Source organism: Crinia signifera, chromosome 1 (genome assembly GCF_055691185.1).
Source record: "Crinia signifera chromosome 1, ASM5569118v1, whole genome shotgun sequence".
Classification (NCBI taxonomy): Eukaryota; Metazoa; Chordata; class Amphibia; order Anura; family Myobatrachidae; genus Crinia; species Crinia signifera.
The window spans coordinates 118135600-118155531 of record NC_139217.1 but is presented as its reverse complement, the minus strand read 5'-3'; the positions used below and the strand labels follow the sequence as shown (position 1 = coordinate 118155531).

At 41.5% G+C, this 19932-nt stretch overlaps 1 protein-coding gene across 3 annotated transcripts in view; it reads right to left on the bottom strand.

The window, feature by feature from the left end:
• Positions 1 to 19932, bottom strand: part of GLRB (glycine receptor beta) — a 76153-nt gene that overhangs the window by 10360 nt on the left and 45861 nt on the right. For all 3 annotated transcript variants that reach the window (XM_083172381.1, XM_083172389.1, XM_083172371.1), the window contains exons 4-7: positions 19275 to 19342; positions 8132 to 8361; positions 5405 to 5487; positions 1927 to 2067 (exon numbers count right to left, since the gene is read on the bottom strand). In XM_083172381.1, the coding sequence (XP_083028507.1) occupies positions 1927 to 2067; positions 5405 to 5487; positions 8132 to 8361; positions 19275 to 19342 (522 nt within the window). The remainder of the gene's footprint in view (positions 1 to 1926; positions 2068 to 5404; positions 5488 to 8131; positions 8362 to 19274; positions 19343 to 19932) is intronic.

The following is a 19932-nucleotide window of genomic DNA, read 5'->3' as shown; positions in this document are numbered from 1 at the left end:
TTAATTGCATTTCTAGGCATTACTATTGCAGGCATGTACCCATTAAGTGGTGGGATGTATCACATCTCTGACGTGACGTGTTGTACATCCTGCCCTTGCCGTTTTAGATTTTATGAAAATATTGTTTGTTTAAATGTCCTTACATGGAAAATAAAAGTCACACACAAAAATGTGTTTTATAGGTTACTGATTTTTATATCCACCCCTGAGTAATACTTTGTAGTTCCTTTTTATTTATTTATTTTTTATAAATTGTTTATTAGCCTTTTTTTTTCAAATAATACATCCAAAAAAATATACATTAATAAGGGGGGGGGGAGGGAAAATAGAACAGTAAAAAAGTGAAGATGGGAGGGGATAGGGATGCAGCTACTGTTTAGGGAGCCCACACTGAATTCTTCCCTTAGTACTGATCCACCAATAGAGTGATGGGATAGTAGTAAGAAGAAAAATTGATGTATAGTTCCCAGTCTTGTTTTTGTGTCACCAGATTGGTAAGTGGTGCTCCCCAGAGTCAGATATTTAAATTGACAGGAAAGGAAAGGAAAGAAAAGGAAGACAATTTGTTGGGGGCACTTGTTGAAATGTAATAATGTAATCCAAAATTAACTTTTACAGGTCAATTAAAATACATACTGTAAACAAAATGACCATGGACCATTTAATACATCTCGATATTTGGTACCATATAAACAATATGTAGAAGTACAAACTATTCCTTTTAAGGTACTATACGATGTAAAGGAAGGTTGTCTTGTTTTTTTTAAAACTAGACAACCTGCAACGTTAAATCAGCGCATCAGTTCACCAGTTGAAATCAAGCAGCATGTGGGAAACCAGGGCATTAGAGACTTTTTAGAATCTATGACACTCCTAATGTTCTCTGCAGTAATGGGTGTTATCATCTGTGATAAACAAAGAACACATATGGGGCATGCGAATACTATCCTTTTTCATACGAGAGGTTCCCCCAGTGTGTAGGTGCAGCCTGGGAGTAACCAGTCACATTAAGTGCCCTTGCCCAGTCTACTAATATTTCAATGAAAGGTGTTAAGGTCTGGTGATCAGCGGAAATCACTAAGATGACACAATTTCAAGACGGGACAAATGTCTACCTTCCAGCATGGAAGAGAGAGTGATTTTACTTTTCCAGGGCTTTTCAATTGTCTTGATGGATGACCGATATGAAGACTATAATCACATCCCCAGTGTGGAGTGTCAATACGCACAGGCCCTCACAGGTGTCACAGGGGGAGTTTTAGGTAAGTCTCCCTTTTCCCATTAACCTCTTGCAGGGCTTGGAAGAGTATGATTTTTCCCTTCATACTTTTGATATATCAGATAAAAAGAGGACAGTGAGTACCACTGCACTCAGCACACTTTACTGTTCCCAATCAGAGTCAAGGTAAAGCATGAAGCAAAAAAAGTGTGAAAAACTCATGTCAACTTTTTCACATGTCCACAATGGCCATGCTGACCGTTTGCTTGTGTTGACCTAGTGCATGTCAACCTTTTATCATTGTAAACCTAGTGCATGTCGACAGTTTGGGGTCGAACTAGTCATTGTCTGTGAACCATCCGGATACCATAACATTAAACATTACTATGAGGTTTGCAGACATTTTATCAAATCTATAAGATGGATATTTATTTATATACTAATGTCTCTCCCGCCTCCAACATGTGCATCAAAGCGTGTGTGTGTGTGCTGGGGGTGAATGAGCATGGTGGCGGTGGGTATGTGGAGCAGCAGACAGACAATGATGGACCTGGCATATGAGGAGACCTGCGTATAATCCTCTTTATATTCATCCGTGAACAACATGAACTGTCCAAGTGATTATGGGCATCTTAAGGAAATTTGATGAATGTTCTAATTAACTTAACAGTTCAATCTTGTATCTGGACAGATCCGGTTCTACTTACCAGTGCCTTTGTAGAACTTTGTACAGTTACCATATTCAATATCTTCTGTTTTTATATCAAATTGAGGCAAAGCAATTTTTTCCATTTGTACGGGGTCACCTGACTGCCAAATAAACCGCAAATCATCCGTTGTATATCCAACTTTGTGACAAACAAATGAAAAATATTTTAGTGATATACAAACATTTCAATTTAATCTACTGATCTACATATCCTGAAAGTTGGAATGAACTGTTCTGGAGACTCACAGTAACGTTTCATCAAATAACAAACATTAACAAAAGTATCTGCTCTGCGTTATATCAACTTAATTTCCAAGACAGAAACAGAGCTAATGATGACACTAAAGTTATCAAATCAGTGCTGCATATGTGTGTGTGTGTGTGTGTGTGTGTGTGTGTGTGTGTGTGTCAGATCATATTAGGTTTTTGAGAATGGTTAGATAGGATTTCGAAATTATAAAACAGGCATAAAAAAGTTAAGGAATGGTTACTAGGCCTGGAGGCTTACCATATCTGAGCAAATACAGGCTGACCACTGATTACCCAGCACTCTGGCTTCCAGCACTGTGCCAGATAACCATTTTTGCCATATTATTTGTGGTGTTTCTCCTAGAGCTCTGGGGGGACTATGGCGCAGCTCCCCCGCAGGCAAAGGGGCTCCGTCCCCCTCCAGCTGCTTTTTTTAAACGTGCTCCCCCCCCAGCCTCTAAACACTCCCGTAGCCTGAAATCCCCAGGATCTGATGTGTCCAGATTCAAAGAAGTCTCAGACCACCAGGTGCCAGAAAATAGGTGTTCATGTAACCAAAATGTCTGAATGACCTACTAGCAGGTGGTTTTTTAAATATTGTAAGTAATTCCCCTTTGGTGTGCTGGGGGAAAACATGTTTTGCGTGTCTTTCTAATCTACAACCCCCTCCCTTTCAGCACCTGAGTGGCATTATTAATCGGATTAAGCAGCTTTCATTCTGTTTTTATGGTTGCACAATTGTAAACGGTCGTAGACCTGCACAAAAACACATTTACATCTATCAAAACCATGTTAATGTGTGTGGGTTGTTTGTGTGTGGGGAGGTCCAAGTATCTGCTGAACAATGATGATGACATCTCCAGCACTATCTACATAGATACAGATTGCAGATATAGCTCTAAAGCTATGTGCTATCTTCATTGCTTGCATAATTCAATATCGAAAGAAATGTTTAAAGATAAATGGTGCAAGTTTATATGATATATGCTGGTCAAAAACATGCTCCACCTGCTAATAGGCAGATCAGCACAACAATTTCTACTTGGGCAAGCATAGGTATAGCCGGTAAATGCCGGTAAATGCATTTTATGTCAGAATTTTGGAAGCTTTTGAACTCAGCAAAAGCGCAATGTAGTAGGATATAATCTAGTAATAGGCGGCCAACGCTTAACTAATCTGTAGCATACAATTCCAGGTCTCATTGCATTTACCAAGTAGTGGCATTATCTAGGGTACCTCCCTGAAATCCTGGAAATGTCACTAGAAAAGGAACTTGGGCTGCATTTACAATTAGAAGTAAATCCATCTGAAAGGGGAAAATATGCCCTCACACAGACCTATATTAGTGGAACAATTTTTTTTTGTGTGTGCGTGTGTGTTTGCATAGAGGGAAATTATACGGTTTAGGTCCAAATGCAGTAAAATACAATTTTTTAGTAATGTGCAATTTTTAGGCAAAAAACGGCAGCAATCGCATTTTTTCTGAAAATCGCACATGTAATAACGTGCAAATTGTTGTAAAATATGCATGTTTTGACCAGTCGATTTTTTAAATCGCACCCTAAAAATATGCCCAAAAATCGCAAGATAAATAGAACAGGTCCAGTCTGGTAAGTCTGAGAGAATCATGCACAGATCATTGAGATCTGTGCATGGGTCTGTCCCAAAAAAGCCTGGGCTAATTCAGCTGGTTCTGCTTCCACAAAAACAGGGGGAAAAAAGACTGGGAGCCTCCAGTAATTTGGAACCAAGGAAATATTTATCCAAGGTTCCCTAGCTGAGCCATGACTATCGTGGCTGGTCAGCCCTGAACAGGGTACCTGGGGAAGTGGGGAACCAACCAATAAAGGGCTCAGCTCAGGCCTGATTGGCTGTATGCATCTACATGGAGGTCAGTTGGAATCCCTTTGACTGATATCACAGGAACGCCCATACGGTAAAAGGAGCCACTCCGTTGGGGGAACGTGGATAGGGTATGTTTGTACAGAATGTGTTCTTTGTTCACCATATTTTTGGAACCAGGACCGGTCCAATCGACCACTGCTGGTTTCTTAAATACTGGGGATCCCCGTAATTGGGGAATCAGGACCGTCTCAATGAACCCAGGGCTGGACAGGACCCCATCCAGTTTTTTATACTTAAAAAAATCAGCACACTTCTATTACCCCAAAAAATGTATCGCACATTACGATTACTAAAAATTACTGACTTTGTCTAAAAATCCACACCATATTACATTTTTGAGGAAAAAAACCACACATTTGACATGCGCGATATGGTGCGATTTTTTTTTAGCGGTCAAAAAAAATGTGCACCCTATTGCATCACGTCTTTGATGTTGCATGTAGCATACAAACAAGGGGCAGCTTTATACTGATAGTGCAATTTAGATGTAAGTTGGGAGGCTCACCCCTGCCATATCTCCTTACATGTTACATTTATCCCACAGTAGGGGAATATGGGTTTGCCAAAGTGCACATACTGGCAGGAATAACACCTGACTTGAAAAGGGGCTCACAATGAGTTAAGTGAAAAGCCTGGTTATCCAGAGGCCAAAATGTTGAATGTAAAGGTCTCTATTGACATGAAAATATTTTTAAAGATGCACATTAAGGCTCAAATGTTACGGAACTTAAGAAAGTTTTAGAAAATAGTATAACAGCATTATGCATGTGGTTCTTATGTATGAAGAATGATGCGTTTGCACCTAAAAATTCCATAAATAACACACTGATGAATAAATGTTGGCAGAACCGAATCACATGGGTTCGCTAAACTCTTTTTCATAAAGAAAAGAACATTGTTTGTAGCGCTCAATTGCTCCCGTGGTGACAGTTTGAAGTGCAGGAAGAATGCTCCTCCCGTCACACGAGAACGATTAACCTTAGAAAACAATAAAAGCAGTGTCTTCAGAGCTCAATTATACTTCTCTCAACTGGTTGGAGAATTCTCCCTTTACTTCAACTTGTCACCATAGGAGCGATTGAGTGCTTATGTATGTTACTCATTCCTACTGAGAGATCACCTCTGTGACATCACCCAATGCTTAGTGGCCAGCCCCTATGCACTGCTGATTTCAAAATGAAAACGGGAAACGGATTTTAGACAGATAAGGAGAAAGAAACATGGAGAAAACTTTCACATTACAGTTAAAATAACACAAATGTAAACAATTTGGAATGTAAATGTTCTACAATAAAGCATTCAATAAATTTTACGGTACATACAACTTTCCAACTGCATCTTGCAACGCTGTGTATCCATTGGAAATAAGGTTAAATCCAAAGGGCAGGACAATGTTATGGATAACCTAAATAAAAATAAAAAATATACTGTATTACAATTTTGAGAAAGCAAAGTAATGCATTAATTACAAATGCAATGGTTGCCATATAAAATAAGGGTACTTGTTTCCTAGAACGGCGCCCATCGCGGGCATCGCATGTACATCGCATGCCATTATAATGGCATGCGATGTGACCGATGCGATGTCCGCGATTTTACATAGAAATGCATGGTAAAATGTAAATCGCGTCGGTCGCATCGCATGAAATGGCCCCCCCAATTGTTAATGCCACCCCACGATCAACGTGAACCCGAAGCGTGGCGAGCGCAGCGAGCCCGCGAGGGGCGGCGGTACGCGTCCTCTGACCTTTTCATACCCCTACTATCCACGTCGGCGTGGAGTTGAGAATAGAAAGTGTGGCGAGCGCAGCGAGCCACGCTTCGGGTTGACGTTGAACGTGGGGTGGCGTTAACAATTGGGGGGGCCATTTCACACTTCAGGGTGGCTATTTGGGGTCTGTGGGCCATTTAACATTGTTCCCTATGTGAAATCGGGTCAATTGGGCCATTTAACATTGTTCCCTATGTAAAATCGCGGTAATCGCGTCGGTCGCATAGCATGCGATTTTTTGCCCGCATGCGATGCGACCGACGCAATTTTTTTCCTTGCGATGCCTAAGATCAACATCGTGGGCGCCGTTCTAGGAAACAAGTACCAGAATAAGGTGTATGCTCTAAACATATAGAGGCTAATAATGACATTATGAAGTATTGCTAATAAAATGTGCCTACATCAGCATCATAAGCTTAAGTGCGGAGATTGCGACAAATGCTGCATTTTGGGGGAGAAAAGCAATGCTGGGGGGCGGGGCCCCAACAATGCAGGCATGTCCAGAGAGTTTGCATGGTAGGCCGCAGCAGCTGTGTGAAGTCACATGCAGCTGATGCAACCCAAAAAAACAGGTGGCCCGGTGCCTGCCTTCACAGCTAGGTTGTGAAGACAGGGGGCTACAATACAGATGCAAGAGCTTTACTGTACGCCCCAGCTTTGTGCTGGGCGGCACCTCGCATGCTAGTGACTGCAGTTGTAGTTTTGTAAATCTTCGCAAAACTACAACCGATGCAGAATTAGGCCCAATGTATATAAATATATAAAATACATGTACTTTTAAATACTTCATTATAGAGAAACAGGCATAACATTTATATTTCACTTGTCTGCATGCAAGTACTTATTTTCTAGGCAAATATGTATATTGAGTATTAAGGTGAGTGTACAGTGCTATGTACTGGTAAAGCATATTAACTGCGATGTTTAGTGACATCCTTAGCTTTCAGGACATATTGATCACTACAAGATATACTGTATAATTGGGCATGTGACTGTGGGAAGATGTACTAAGCCTTGGAGATAGTGGGCTAGATGTACTAAGCCTTGGAGATAGTGGGCTAGATGTACTAAGCCTTGGAGATAGTGGGCTAGATGTACTAAGCCTTGGAGATAGTGGGCTAGATGTACTAAGCCTTGGAGATAGTGGGCTAGATGTACTAAGCCTTGGAGATAGTGGGCTAGATGTACTAAGCCTTGGAGATAGTGGGCTAGATGTACTAAGCCTTGGAGATAGTGGGCTAGATGTACTAAGCCTTGGAGATAGTGGGCTAGATGTACTAAGCCTTGGAGATAGTGGGCTAGATGTACTAAGCCTTGGAGATAGTGGGCTAGATGTACTAAGCTTGAAAAGTGATAAAGTACCAAACAATCAGCTCCTGACATTTTTTTTTTACACAGGTTGTAACATGGCAGTTAATAGCTGGTTGGCTGGAACTTTATCACACGTTATCACTTTTCCAGGCTTAGTACATCTGGTCCAAAGTATCAACCAATGAGCTCCTAGCTGTCATGATACAGGCTATGTTTGAAAAATGACAGGAGCTGGTTGGTTGTTTTATCTCTCTACGATCCATCATTCTCCATGGCGTAGTGAATCTGCTCCTGTGTGTTCAGATCTGAAAGGAATTGTCACATCTTCTATTATCACCAATAATCAATTTCCTATGCAAGCCAATAAATACTGTGTGCCCTTTTGTCATCTTAACAACACAGTAAGAAAAAAACACCCTTCTGGCAGATCAAGAGTTAAATGTTCATTCTGCAAATGTTGAATCCACAAGCAAACATCTATCATACAGTAAAAGGTCTGACACCAAATGCAGAGGTTTTTGCCTGAGTACTCTTTTTTTGTTCAGATGTCCCAATATTACATTTTAAGCTTATCTATAGAAGAGCGAATCATTTAGCCATCTCCATTCTTCCAATCAGTTGCTAAAAGAGGACCTTTTGGCAGTAATAAGTGACCAGAGGTGAGAAATCCTGCCTGACACCACATTCCCGAAATTTTTTCTTTGAAATTCAATGAAAAAGTAAATTTAAGACCTTCCACAAAAATAATTTTTTTTTTTCCTACTCATCAACGAGGTTGCACAGTTGTTCAACACTCATAAGTCAATGCAAAAGTGTAATTTGAATGAATACTCTATTAAATGTTCCTTATTACCATGACAGTCCAGTACTCATCGAGTTCCAAGAAGTTTCCACAGATAAATCTTCTGTTAAAAATACTTCTGGGGTGACTAAAAACATTAAAAGCAAATAAATGAGGAAAACTCACCTCATGCTCAGAAGAACATCTCCGTCACGAAAAATAAATAAGAGAATGTTTTCTTGAGTGACATCGTGAAAGTTGGCGTTCTTTTCATTTGCGAAAAATAAATCCGGCTTCCAGAGACACTTAAACATTGTTGGATCGACGGTGAGTGCATCTGAGCCTCTAAAATCACTCGGAAGTTTAAGCCGAGGATCATTCCATCTCTGCCTAAGGAAGATATTGACCCTGTAATCCTGCAAAGAAGGAACTATATTTCAGTCATGCCAACTACAGCGTTGATTTACAATTTGCCATGGCTGGTCATTCAGAGAACACTGAAAGACTGGGAACAGTAATTACAGCTATTCAGACGCACAAATTAAACCGGATTATACTCCATTACATTTTTATTTCTCAGGTTTTTGAAGTGCACCTTCATATTCTCAGTTTATTTTAAACCTATCCAACATAAACCAGGAGGCATCTGGCTTTTAACACAACTGCCCTTTAGCGAATGATACATAAGTGAATGAAGCAGAATGGTGACATAAATAAAAAGAAGTTCCTGTATTTCATGTTTCCTCTCAATGAAATACCTGGCCCATCTAGCTCAATAAATTAATTTGGTTTCATTAGCACTAAATCACATGCATAAATGTCAGTTAATACACTTATAATAAACAATGACATGTAATATTTATATAGGCATAAATTACTGTAAAAATAAATCTTAAGTTGTGATATCATCACTACAGCGCTCATTAGGAAAGTATGTGTAGTATCAGGATTCCAGATTATACAAGTCAAATCAGGATTCTGTGACCTTATACTACAACTACATGATTTTATAGGAGCTTTTATAGGAGCTTATAATTCTCTGATAACTTCTAATAGTGATATCACTTATATAATAGGGTGTGTTCTTGTTGGGTGGAGGTTAGGAACATGAATCGGTTCCAAAGTAAAGGAAACTATAACATGATATAATTACATACTGCAACCAATTAGCCTCCTTGGGGGAAATTTACTAAGATGGCAGTGCTATTTCACATGGGATGTTGCTATACACAACCAATCATAATCCACTTACTGGTTGAGCATCCCATTATCCAAAAACCGAAATATTTAAAAAAAACTTGGTTTTTCTGAATATTTCGGATTCTCCCCCCCCCCCCCTGCCAATTTTTCCTTACTTACCCCATCCTCCAGCATCCACGGCGGGCTTCAGGATCCTCTTCAGCGGCATCTCCGATCCCAGAGGTGCAATGCGCGAGTGCGCCGGTGTGCCTGCAAACTCGTCCATTAAACCCCTTCAGTGGCAATCCCAAGAATTTTCCGGGCTGTGTCTCAGTGCCCAGTCTGGCAAGCCCATAAAATTCTCAGGATTGCCCTCTCCTATGCTGCGCCTCCTCCTCCCTCCTCCTCCCCCCATCCCTCCGGCTTTTCTATTGAAGTCTCCAGCGCCGGCTTATGACAAGCCGGCTGCCGGGGGCAGAGACGTGGCGCCGGGCAGCGGCTGATTGACAGTTCAGCGGCGCTGCCCAGTCCCGGGGATACAGTGGTGTTTTTTTTTTTAGGGAGCGCTCACCATAAAAAACTCGCCCAGTGGGGAGAGCTCGCTAGAAAAAAAAAACACCACTGAAGGGGTTAAACTGCAGCAACACTCTACACCCTAATAAGGCCAATTCTTGAACTAACCAGGCTTTGTCGGTAAGTTCTGTTTACCATAAAATCACTGCCCATTACATAATATGTCAAAGCATAATAAAAACATAATTTCAGTCAAAGAATCATATTTCCTTTGGCTCTTCTTTAATTGAAGTCTCTTTTTGTTGTAGATTAATTATATTGCACTTCTGCCATTTTGCTCATCTTCTTTATTCTGCTCCACTTGAGGCAATGTCCAGAACTCATTGCTCTTTGCAATATCATTAATAAAAAAAGCTAAAAAGGGGGCAGAGTACAGACGTGATCTGCTTGGCTCTCCATTAGCAACCTTTTATTTTAAATCAGTACATGGCCAAAAATAATCCTTTCTTTGGCTAACGTGGCTACTTTGTTATTAGAACATGATCAAATCACATTTGCACAACCAGTAACCAATAATGTTGCCTTTATTTATTTTCTAATGTATCAGTTGAATTGAATTTGATGTTTTTCTTGTTACGCTTCAAGATAGAAGTGCTAAATTTGATGTCCTCGGTGTAAGTTGATTGTTACATGGAACAGGCAGACAAATATCAGGATTGCTGCTTCTACAATGTCACTTTCTGCATGGTTCCATTTTTATATTTAATGATTCAGCTATACATACTGTATAAAGGAAACACTTTATCTTTACTCTAGACAAAGAAGTCACACTGCAGCCGGCTGCTGCCGAAATTTGTGCTCGCAAGTTGGGGGAATGTATTTTGAATGTTATCACAGGTAAGAACAGTTTACATCGACTCCAGAGTTTCTTGCTGGTCTAAAGCAGCTTCAGCCTGTTAGGTCTCCCAGCATTCCAGTGATCTTCAGAAACAATTTCTGCATCTTCTACTCTAAAGGAGAATACACATGGGCCCTTATTCTGATCGGTGCGACCAGATCCGAATATGCGGCCAGGACCGTGAGTGCGAAACCCCGCCTTCCATACGGATCGCCAACTCCGTCCGTACGCGGTAAGAAGCTGGCCGAACGGACCGCACGTGTATTTTTCATGGAAGACGCCTCCTCCATCTCAGGGAACCTCCCCCATCATTCGATGGTCGCAGACCATCGAATGCAGGACCGAGGGCTGCACCAGCTCCCGCAACCTCAGACCACACGGGCATTTCTCCGTGCAAAAGCAGGGATCTGGGCGGGCAGCTGACATCCGGCGATGTCCGCCCCCTACACGTGCGTCACGGCCGCATTACCATACGTACGCCCAGCGTTTGCATGGGAACGCCCATGAAACGCCGGGCGTATGCATATGGTAATGAGCCCAAATAGCCCTTCACGCCCCTCTCCACCCCCTGTTCGTAGTGTTCACATTTCATGCGGGATTTGGCCGTACGCCCCGCTCGCACATGCGCAGAGACGCCTCTGCACATGCGCAGACACAAAACATCGGCGGCACGAACGCACGCGGATATTACTGCACCAACCAGAATAAGGGCCATGGTGCGATATGAAGTACTGTACCGATACAGACTATACAGTCCATATAAGATGAAAAAATATCACATATTCCACCATATGTATACAGCCAGAGATGCCGATGTGTCGGTTGGAATCGCATAAAATAATTAAAAAAATAGACTGTGCAAGCAGAAACTATAGTAGTCAAAGTTGTACATAGTCAAAAGCCAAAATGGCACCATGTGTATGCAACTTAGATTTTCTTCTACTAGTGTACGACAACAAAATGTTCCAACATTCTTTTTGAGGAAGATGCTTCTTCTGTTGGAGTCAGAGATTTGATAAGAAAAAAAAGTTAAATGTAGGAGCTTCTGGAGGTGACGGACAGTGGCCCTGGAAAATTTTGTAGACGAGGCCTGGCATGGGCAGTACCAGAGTATAACTATGTCAGCATCACTGGATGGCAGAGTTACTGTACTACAGAGATGGAATTACAGAATAAATGGGGACATTGCAATGTGAGGAGTACAGTGGGCTGTCTGTAAGGGGTGGGGTCAAATGCCAGCCAACATAACAGGGATCAGATGTATGTCGGCCCACCAGGAACCTTCCCTGTGAGCCCTATGGCCAATCCGCCCCTGACCCTATATACTAATCATAATGGATTTGAGCTGCCTAGGGTGAGGTCTAATATGTATTATTTAGAGAAGGTAAGATTTGTCCACCTTAGGGAGATTGGAGTTTGACATCTCTCAGGTTACAGCCAGGGAGGATTGTAGGATACAGCTGGTGTTTTTACTGATCAATGCTAAAAAGCTACAGTATGCAGGCAACCTACCAGCATTTTTCTGGACTGTGACAAGCAAGTGAAACACCCAGAGAAAGCTCTCACACAGGACATAAAAGCCTCACATGGATAAATATTTCATAATCAACTGTTAGACATGAGACTGAGCCATGTAGTAACTCTACCAAAATGTTTATCCATTTCTATATGCAAGTATAGAACTGCCAGGATAGGGTCCCATTTGCGGAGAGCCAAGATGGTCCAATATATCATTAAGGAGCCTACCTATTATACATATTCTGGGGTTTGTAGTGAGTGCTAAATTTTCATTTAAGTAGATATAAAAAAAAAATCTACCCTCAGACCCATCCTAAAACTATCTTGTAGATGACAGGAAAATGTCAAGGAGACACGCATGGAACTTGATAAGACAAGTGAAACGTCTAATAACTCTGCTCTACATAAATTAAACGATGCCTTACTAACATTCGCCAAGAGCAACTCCTAAGCCTGTTCGCTGATCTCTTCCACAAATATCTCTTGCCAATGTGCCTGAGGGACCAGGCTGTCGGATGGATTTAGTAAATGTATACGCATCATAGAGACTGCATACTTGGAAAGTAAAGAACAGGCTGAAGCCTCATAATGTTACAATACTTATTTGAATCCATTTATGATAATTAACTATGACTACTTTCTTTATCAGATAAATGAAAGTTACAGTAATGTTACAATGATTAGCAAAAGTGGTTTCATCTGTAACAAAACAGTAAAGTATATTAATTATATGAAAAAAGATTTGTCAATGTGACGTCATAACAAAATCCTTTCCAATGACTTAAAACCTGTAACAAGGGAATCATTTAAAATAACTATGGGCCTTATTCTGATCGGTGCGGCCGGATCAGATTATGCGGCCAGGGCCGTGCGTGCGAAACCCCGCCTTCCATACGGATCGCCAACTCCGTCCATATGCGGTAAGAAGCTGGCCGAACGGACCGCACGTGTATTTTTTACGGAATACGCCTCCTACATCTAAGGGAACCTCCCCCATCATTCGATGGTCGCAGACCATCGAATGCAGGACCGAGTGCTCCACCAGCTCCCGCAACCTCAGACCACACGGACATTTTTCCGTGCAAAAGCAGGGATCTGGGCGGGCAGCTGACATCCAGCGATGTCATATGTCCGCCCCCTACACGTGCGTCACGGCCGCATTACCATACGTACGCCCAGCGTTTTCATGGGAACGCCCATGAAACGCGGGGCGTATGCATATGGTAATGAGACCAAATAGCCCTTCACGCCCCTCTCCACCCCCTGTTCGGAGTGTTAACATATCATGCGGGATTTGGCCGTATGCCCCGCTCGCACATGCGCAGAGACGCCTCTGCACATGCGCAGATACAAAACATCGGCGGCCCGAACGCACGTGGATATATCCGCACCGACCAGAATAAGGGCCTATATGTTTACAGTCAATTAATTAAGCACAAAATGAAATGTGTATTTTAATCAGCACAAATTAATTTCCAGAGGATGGGATTATACACCCACAGCTACAGTATGTATAGGGGAATTATACAGTATGTAGAATTTACCTGCAGAATTAGAACCCTAGGTAGAAAAATCAGTAAAAGCAATTTAAATACAGAATAGGAGGGGAAAAAAAAAAAATAATAATAAATCAAAACACTGAGCCAAAAGCTGACAGCAAATGGCAAGCCTGTTGGTTCAGCTGAATGCCTCACTTTTTATTCTTCTGTGAAATATATAAAAAGCAGAAATGGGGATGGCTCCAGTTAGTGGTGCTGAGTGATCCTTGACATAAGGTTCTCAGCCAAGAAAAAGGAAATATTAAGTATAAAGAATGTGTGGTAAAGTGCACATCCCAATCAGAGAAGGCGGAGAGGATCAAGATCAAAAGGCATCCTCCTAAGTACTTGCTTTATGCCATTGCCACTGTTTTGATTGGCCAAAAACTCTGCACTGAGTTAATATTATGCTCCAAGTACACTATTAGAGGTCCTGTAATATCTGACATCAGTCTAGAGCATTTGTTTTTTTTAGAAGGTAAACTAAATCAATTACACATTGCTCTGGTTACTTTATACCAGCAGATTAGCCACAGTGCAAGTGAAGAACAGAAAGCATTTATAATATATTGCAACCTGCATTCCAATGCCATCACAGTTAGTTTATTCATTTATAATATGTGTCCTTTCCTACTGTACTTTCCTCTGAGGTCAGCTCCCGTACTTTCCACAATGACCTTAAAATAAGTTTCCATTATACAGTACTTTAATTTTGATAATAAAAGGCTAACACTGCTTTTCACTTCTATGGGGGGAATTCAAGTGCTGGCCACTAGATGGCACCCGTTGGAGCATTTAGAGTGTTGAGTTAGGCTACACAGTGGGTCCTGACTCCAAGAGCAGGTATTTAAGATGCTGCACCTATGTTCAGTGTGAAAGGTGCCAATCCAGGAACACCCCGGGTTTGCACTAAAATGTAAATGTACTAAATCCAGGATCTGACCCAGATTGGATTTGTGTTCCAAATACCGGGTAGGATCTGAGATTTTGCTGTAAAAGCAGTATAATTCAAGCTTACAGCACTCAGGCTGTCTATCGTCTCTCTGCCCGCCCCCTCGACTCCTGCAAAACTAGCCAATGGGAGCTGTGGGGCAGGCGTATTGACAACACATAGGCTAAGCGCTGTAAGCCTGTGTCCTGTGCTGCTCCACCCTGCAGTTTTTGGTCAGCACTGCAACCCAGAGGCAGAAGCCACCTCTGGGCACAGCCACACAACAGGCCTAGGTTTTATGAATGTCCGCCCAAAAGACCACCAGCCTCAAAAAACACTAGTGATTTTGCGATCGTGTCATTGTAGCCCCACCCCCTGCTTTACAATGTTAACATTATTCAACCTAGTAGGATACTGGTTTCTCTTCCAGCAGGGGGCAAAACATACCCTTGTGTGTTACACCATCTTAATATGATTATAAGCTGTGTGCCTGCCATTATTACTGTATGTGCAGAAGTATTAGCACCAAAATATCGAAGGATCCTTTTAATTGTAAATAGAATGAATCTATAATGGTGCAGTATCTTCTGTGGTCCAATAAAGGATATAACTGCATTTAGTGGAAAACTCTGTCCTGTTCCCATAGTGGTGTGAATAATATGCATTTTTAAGAAAAATAAATGATTAGCGCTGGCCAATTGGAACGGGAGCTGGTGGCTCTCAAGCTCCCCAGTGCTTTATGTACAGAGTGAAGATGAGGAAGGACACATCCATACCATAAACTACAGGTTGGGGAAGAAGCAGAAGATGTGTTTATAAATAAATTCCCATACTGTCGTTTATTTGGAATTGCATGGCTGGTGCGGGTCTTTATAAATCATTTTATCATGACATTTTGCAGACATAGAAAATCCCTGACATACTGTACAACTTGTGTGAGGATGGCTTTTCTTTTATGAACTCCATGAGGTTCAAGAACAATGTTGTGGCTTCAATTACTAGGGGATTATCCTTATCAACCATTCGACCTCAGACAGGAGACTCCATAAAAATCAAGCGTAGGTTTCTCACTGATATTCTTATGTAAGCAAATAATACATCTAATCAAAGAATTTATTTGACAAATGACATACTTATCAAAGATAGGCTTTAAGAAAAACATTTGAAAAATAACAAATATCAACATTTAATGGATAAAGAGAAAACTGGAGGTGTGCCGTGGCAATAAAAATTTTTTTATCTGTGTTTATAACAGGCATGTCCAAACTATGGCCCTCCAGGTGTTGTGAAACTTCAAGTCCCATCATGCCTTGCCACAGTTTTGCTATTAAGGAATGCTAAAACTATGTCCAGGCATGCTGGGATATGTAGTTTCACAACAGATGGAGGGACAGTTTGGACATGCCTGGTTTGTAGTGGTTGACAATCACTATTAGTGCTATACAGTAGGTGGCTGCTTAACTCTGATTTGCGCTTTTATTCAGTTACCACATTCCTCAAACAGTGGTCTAGGTCAATGGTTCCCAAACTGTGTGCCAAGGCAACCTGGGGACCTTGGGTTGGTGATCCTGGACCAAACCAAATTATTTATGAGAAAAAAATAGGCAAAACCAGAGCTACGTGGCTGCCAATCATATCACATGTGGATAATCAAAAGCACATCTGTACTCCACAACAAAACTGACCCTAAGGGCGAAAGGTAAGCACAATTTACCGGTACTTGATTTTATCTTTTTTTCCAAATATAATTTAAAAATAAAAAACTTTTATTCTAGCGGTGCTGTGTAAAAAATGCTGATAGTCTAGGGTGCTGTGATTCAAGAAAGTTTAGGAAACATTGATCTAGGTTACTTTTCCTCCAGCATAACAGCTGCAATAAAGAAATACCTTTGAATTTGTACATCACACTTCGGAAAATAGGCCATCATATTGATAAATATGTTTCTTTTTAGCTTAGATCTCTGCCCCAGTTTCTGCAGCCGAGAGGACGTCATGCACTAATAAATATTTCCTAGCAGTACATTGTGACAACACATGCATTAAACAGGAGGTTTCACTGTCTCTGGGCTTCTACAGATGCAGCACCTTCTATTTCAAAGTAGATATACGATGCTTCAATGTGTTTTTAGAAGATTGTCCTTTTATTTGCAATTTGGAAAATAGTTTTTGTTGTTGTTTCTGCTATACATATATATATATATATATATATATATATATATATATATATATATATTGCTTGAAGGAGAGAACATCTTCATTCTAAAACACAGAGGTGTGCAGGACAGAATGTACAATCTGGGAACAGTGATGTTTATGCAGGTTACAGAAATGCTATGTATAAGTTATGTCGGATTCAGTATTGAATCCCGGCGGTCGGGATCCCGGCGTTCAGAATCCTGATGCCGGAATCCGGACAGCCGAAATGCCGACAAGGGGGGGACGTGGACCGCTGCGCTCGCCACGCAGCGGGCCCGGTGCCTCGCTATGCTCGGCACACTAACTTATTCTCCCTCCAGGGGTGTCGTGGACACCCCAGGAGGGAGAATGTGTCGGCATTTCGGCGGTCGGGATTCCGGCGTCGGGATTCTGAACGCCGGGATCCCGACCGCCGGGATTTTAACTGCATCCCGTTATGTCATGCACTGCAAAGCTCTGCCAGGGTCATTTGTAGCTTTTACGGGATTTTCTGGAGAACTTGGTCTTTTAGGTTTAAATGCAGTTGTTGTTGTTTGCATGCTGTGCATTAAGCCACATTGCGGCTGAATCAATATTCATAAAGATGGAGACTTTGTAATGTTAATGCAGTAGTACAAAAACCTGCCCATGCTTCCTCTGTCATCACATGACACATGTGGAGCTTTCTGACTGACTGGTTGAGGAGAGACATTTTTCTTGCACTAATAACCATGTATGGTAGATCTCCCTACAGAAAATTCTTGTAAAAGGAATTGTTTTCTTACTGTAAATAGGATCTTACAGACTACCAGCTTCAGCCTAATGTTGAAAAGGTATAAAACATGATATTTAAGACCAATCATAAATTCTAGGTGGCAAGAAACATTTAAACTATGTTACTAAGCAGGGCACTGGTTTGAATGAGGACTAGGGCCAAAGTAAGGTTAATGGTAGGTTAGGTCGACAGTGGCTGTGTAGTGATAGGAAGCAAGCCTTTGCCTTGAAAAGCTCTTCCACCAAATGGATACAACTCGATACTGTCAAGTTGTATCCGGTTGAAGGAGCCTACATCACCAATGTCATGATCAACCACACTTAGTTGAACTGGCCTATAAATAGTTAACAGCATCTAGAACAACAGTAACAAAATTTAGACAGGAATGTGATTGACAGTCATACGGTTTGAGTTTTTCATGTTTTCTGCTTTAGACCGACTTGGTTTATACTTTACCATCTAATACGGCCTATACACAATCCGACATTAAGGCATTTTCTAAGCGACTTTGCTTAGTTTGGCAAAGTCGCTTAGAAAATGCCCCCACATCAGTGTGTGTGTAGGGGCTATAGCAACAGCAATGCGCGTCCCCGCTCGTCACTAGCCGAGATTGATGAAGAGTGATATATTCATGAATCAATATCGGCAGGGTTCTCTCACCAGAGAACACTGGCGCTGTCTGCTCGCTCAGCACACAGAGCTGACAGCTCACTCAGTGTGTGGGCTGTCAGCTCTGTGTGCTGCGCGATTCGGAGCAGAACGGCCCGACATAGCACAGCTAGGTCGTCCTACACACATCGGCATGTGTGTAGGGCCCATTAGAGTAGAGTTAGATCAGAATAGTGTGCCAAGCATAATGAGGGGACACTGTACACTTATTTGGTGTCCATATTGACCTATGTCAACAAGCCACCAAAAGACGTGAAGAAATCTTATGACTCGATCATGCTTCCATCAACCTAATGCTTGCGTCTAACTTTCGTTACTGTCAATCTAGATGTCGACTATTTTAGGCGTCTAACTAGACACATTGGACTAAGCGTGGTCGACCAAGGGGGATCTAGACACTGTCGATTCACTACATACCATAATCCTGCCAAGTACCCCCGCCAAATCATGATATTCTGAAGGACTAGGTCTTTTTAAAATGCACTACAGAATACTGAGACCAAGTCATAGATTTACATGCTAAAAAGTAGCAAAATCCGTGAAAGGTGTCTAAAGTAAAAATACACCCACTGCATGCTTCTGTGAACCAATAGCAGAATCCTAAGATGCAGTACTGGTTCCTCTGTATGGAACATCGGACAGCTGAGCAGGCCTCAGGTTACTCAGGCAGAATTATGCTGCCGAGGCCATTCCAGCTGTATCAAAGGACAGGCCCCAGTTTTCTGAAGTGCTCCCCGTCATCGCCCCCACCAACATGCCACTCCTACACCAGCTTCGTATCCTGCACATGCACAGATATATAATATTGTATTTATGTAAGTCTCTGAATCAGGCCCGAGACATTGATGTGCTCATGTTACAATCCTTTTCCCTAAAATGTATAAAAGATTTCAAGGTGGTTGTAAAACATATAAAATGATTTTCATTATTATTTTCTGTGTTTGTATTGTGTGTGTGTGTGTGTGTGTGTGTGTGTGTATGTATGTGTGTGTGTGTGTGTGTATGTGTTAAGATACAGGGTGAACAGAGTTATCCTGGGTAGGCTGGGTAACCGTGACACATTATTATATATAAGGTGACACATTATTATATAGAAGGACATTTAAGGACACAATAAGAAACTGTATGCTTACCATGGTGGTTTCCTGGATGGATCCAAAACTGTTAATAAAAATGTTCACTACTACGTCGACTGGAATACCTGTCAACAAATAAGCAATAAATTAAAAAAAGGATCACACTTAATTGATTTATATACAAAACCAAAGGAGAAAAAAGGACTGTGTATAATGCAGCAGAAGTCACAAGAGAACTTAAATATATCCTCTTCCTACAGACGTGTCCTCTCACCCTGTTGCTCTGTATGGGAATTGCGGGTGCAAATGCCCTGCACTTGTCTGGATACTGTGACCAGCAAAATACAGATGTGTCCTCATGCATAATTGCTGCAATTGTACAAAACAGCTTCTATCGGTATGCCAGGTCTCTTGAGACTATGCTAGCATGCTGAACATGTGTCTTAACTGCAATGCAATGTGATTAGGATGTATGAGAACACTGCTGATTAATGTCATATATGATACTTGTCTATCTGTGTACCACTGAGGGCGTTATTCTATCTAGAAAAATGGACGGATATCGCAATTAATGACCAATGGTCATTACTGCAGTATTCAATTAGTGTTTTAATCGGTCAGAACAGGGGCTGAAATGACCCCGTGTGTATGTACTAGGGATGGCTTTTAAAGCAGGAACCATCGATGGCTAGGGTGACCAACTCATCCCTTTAAT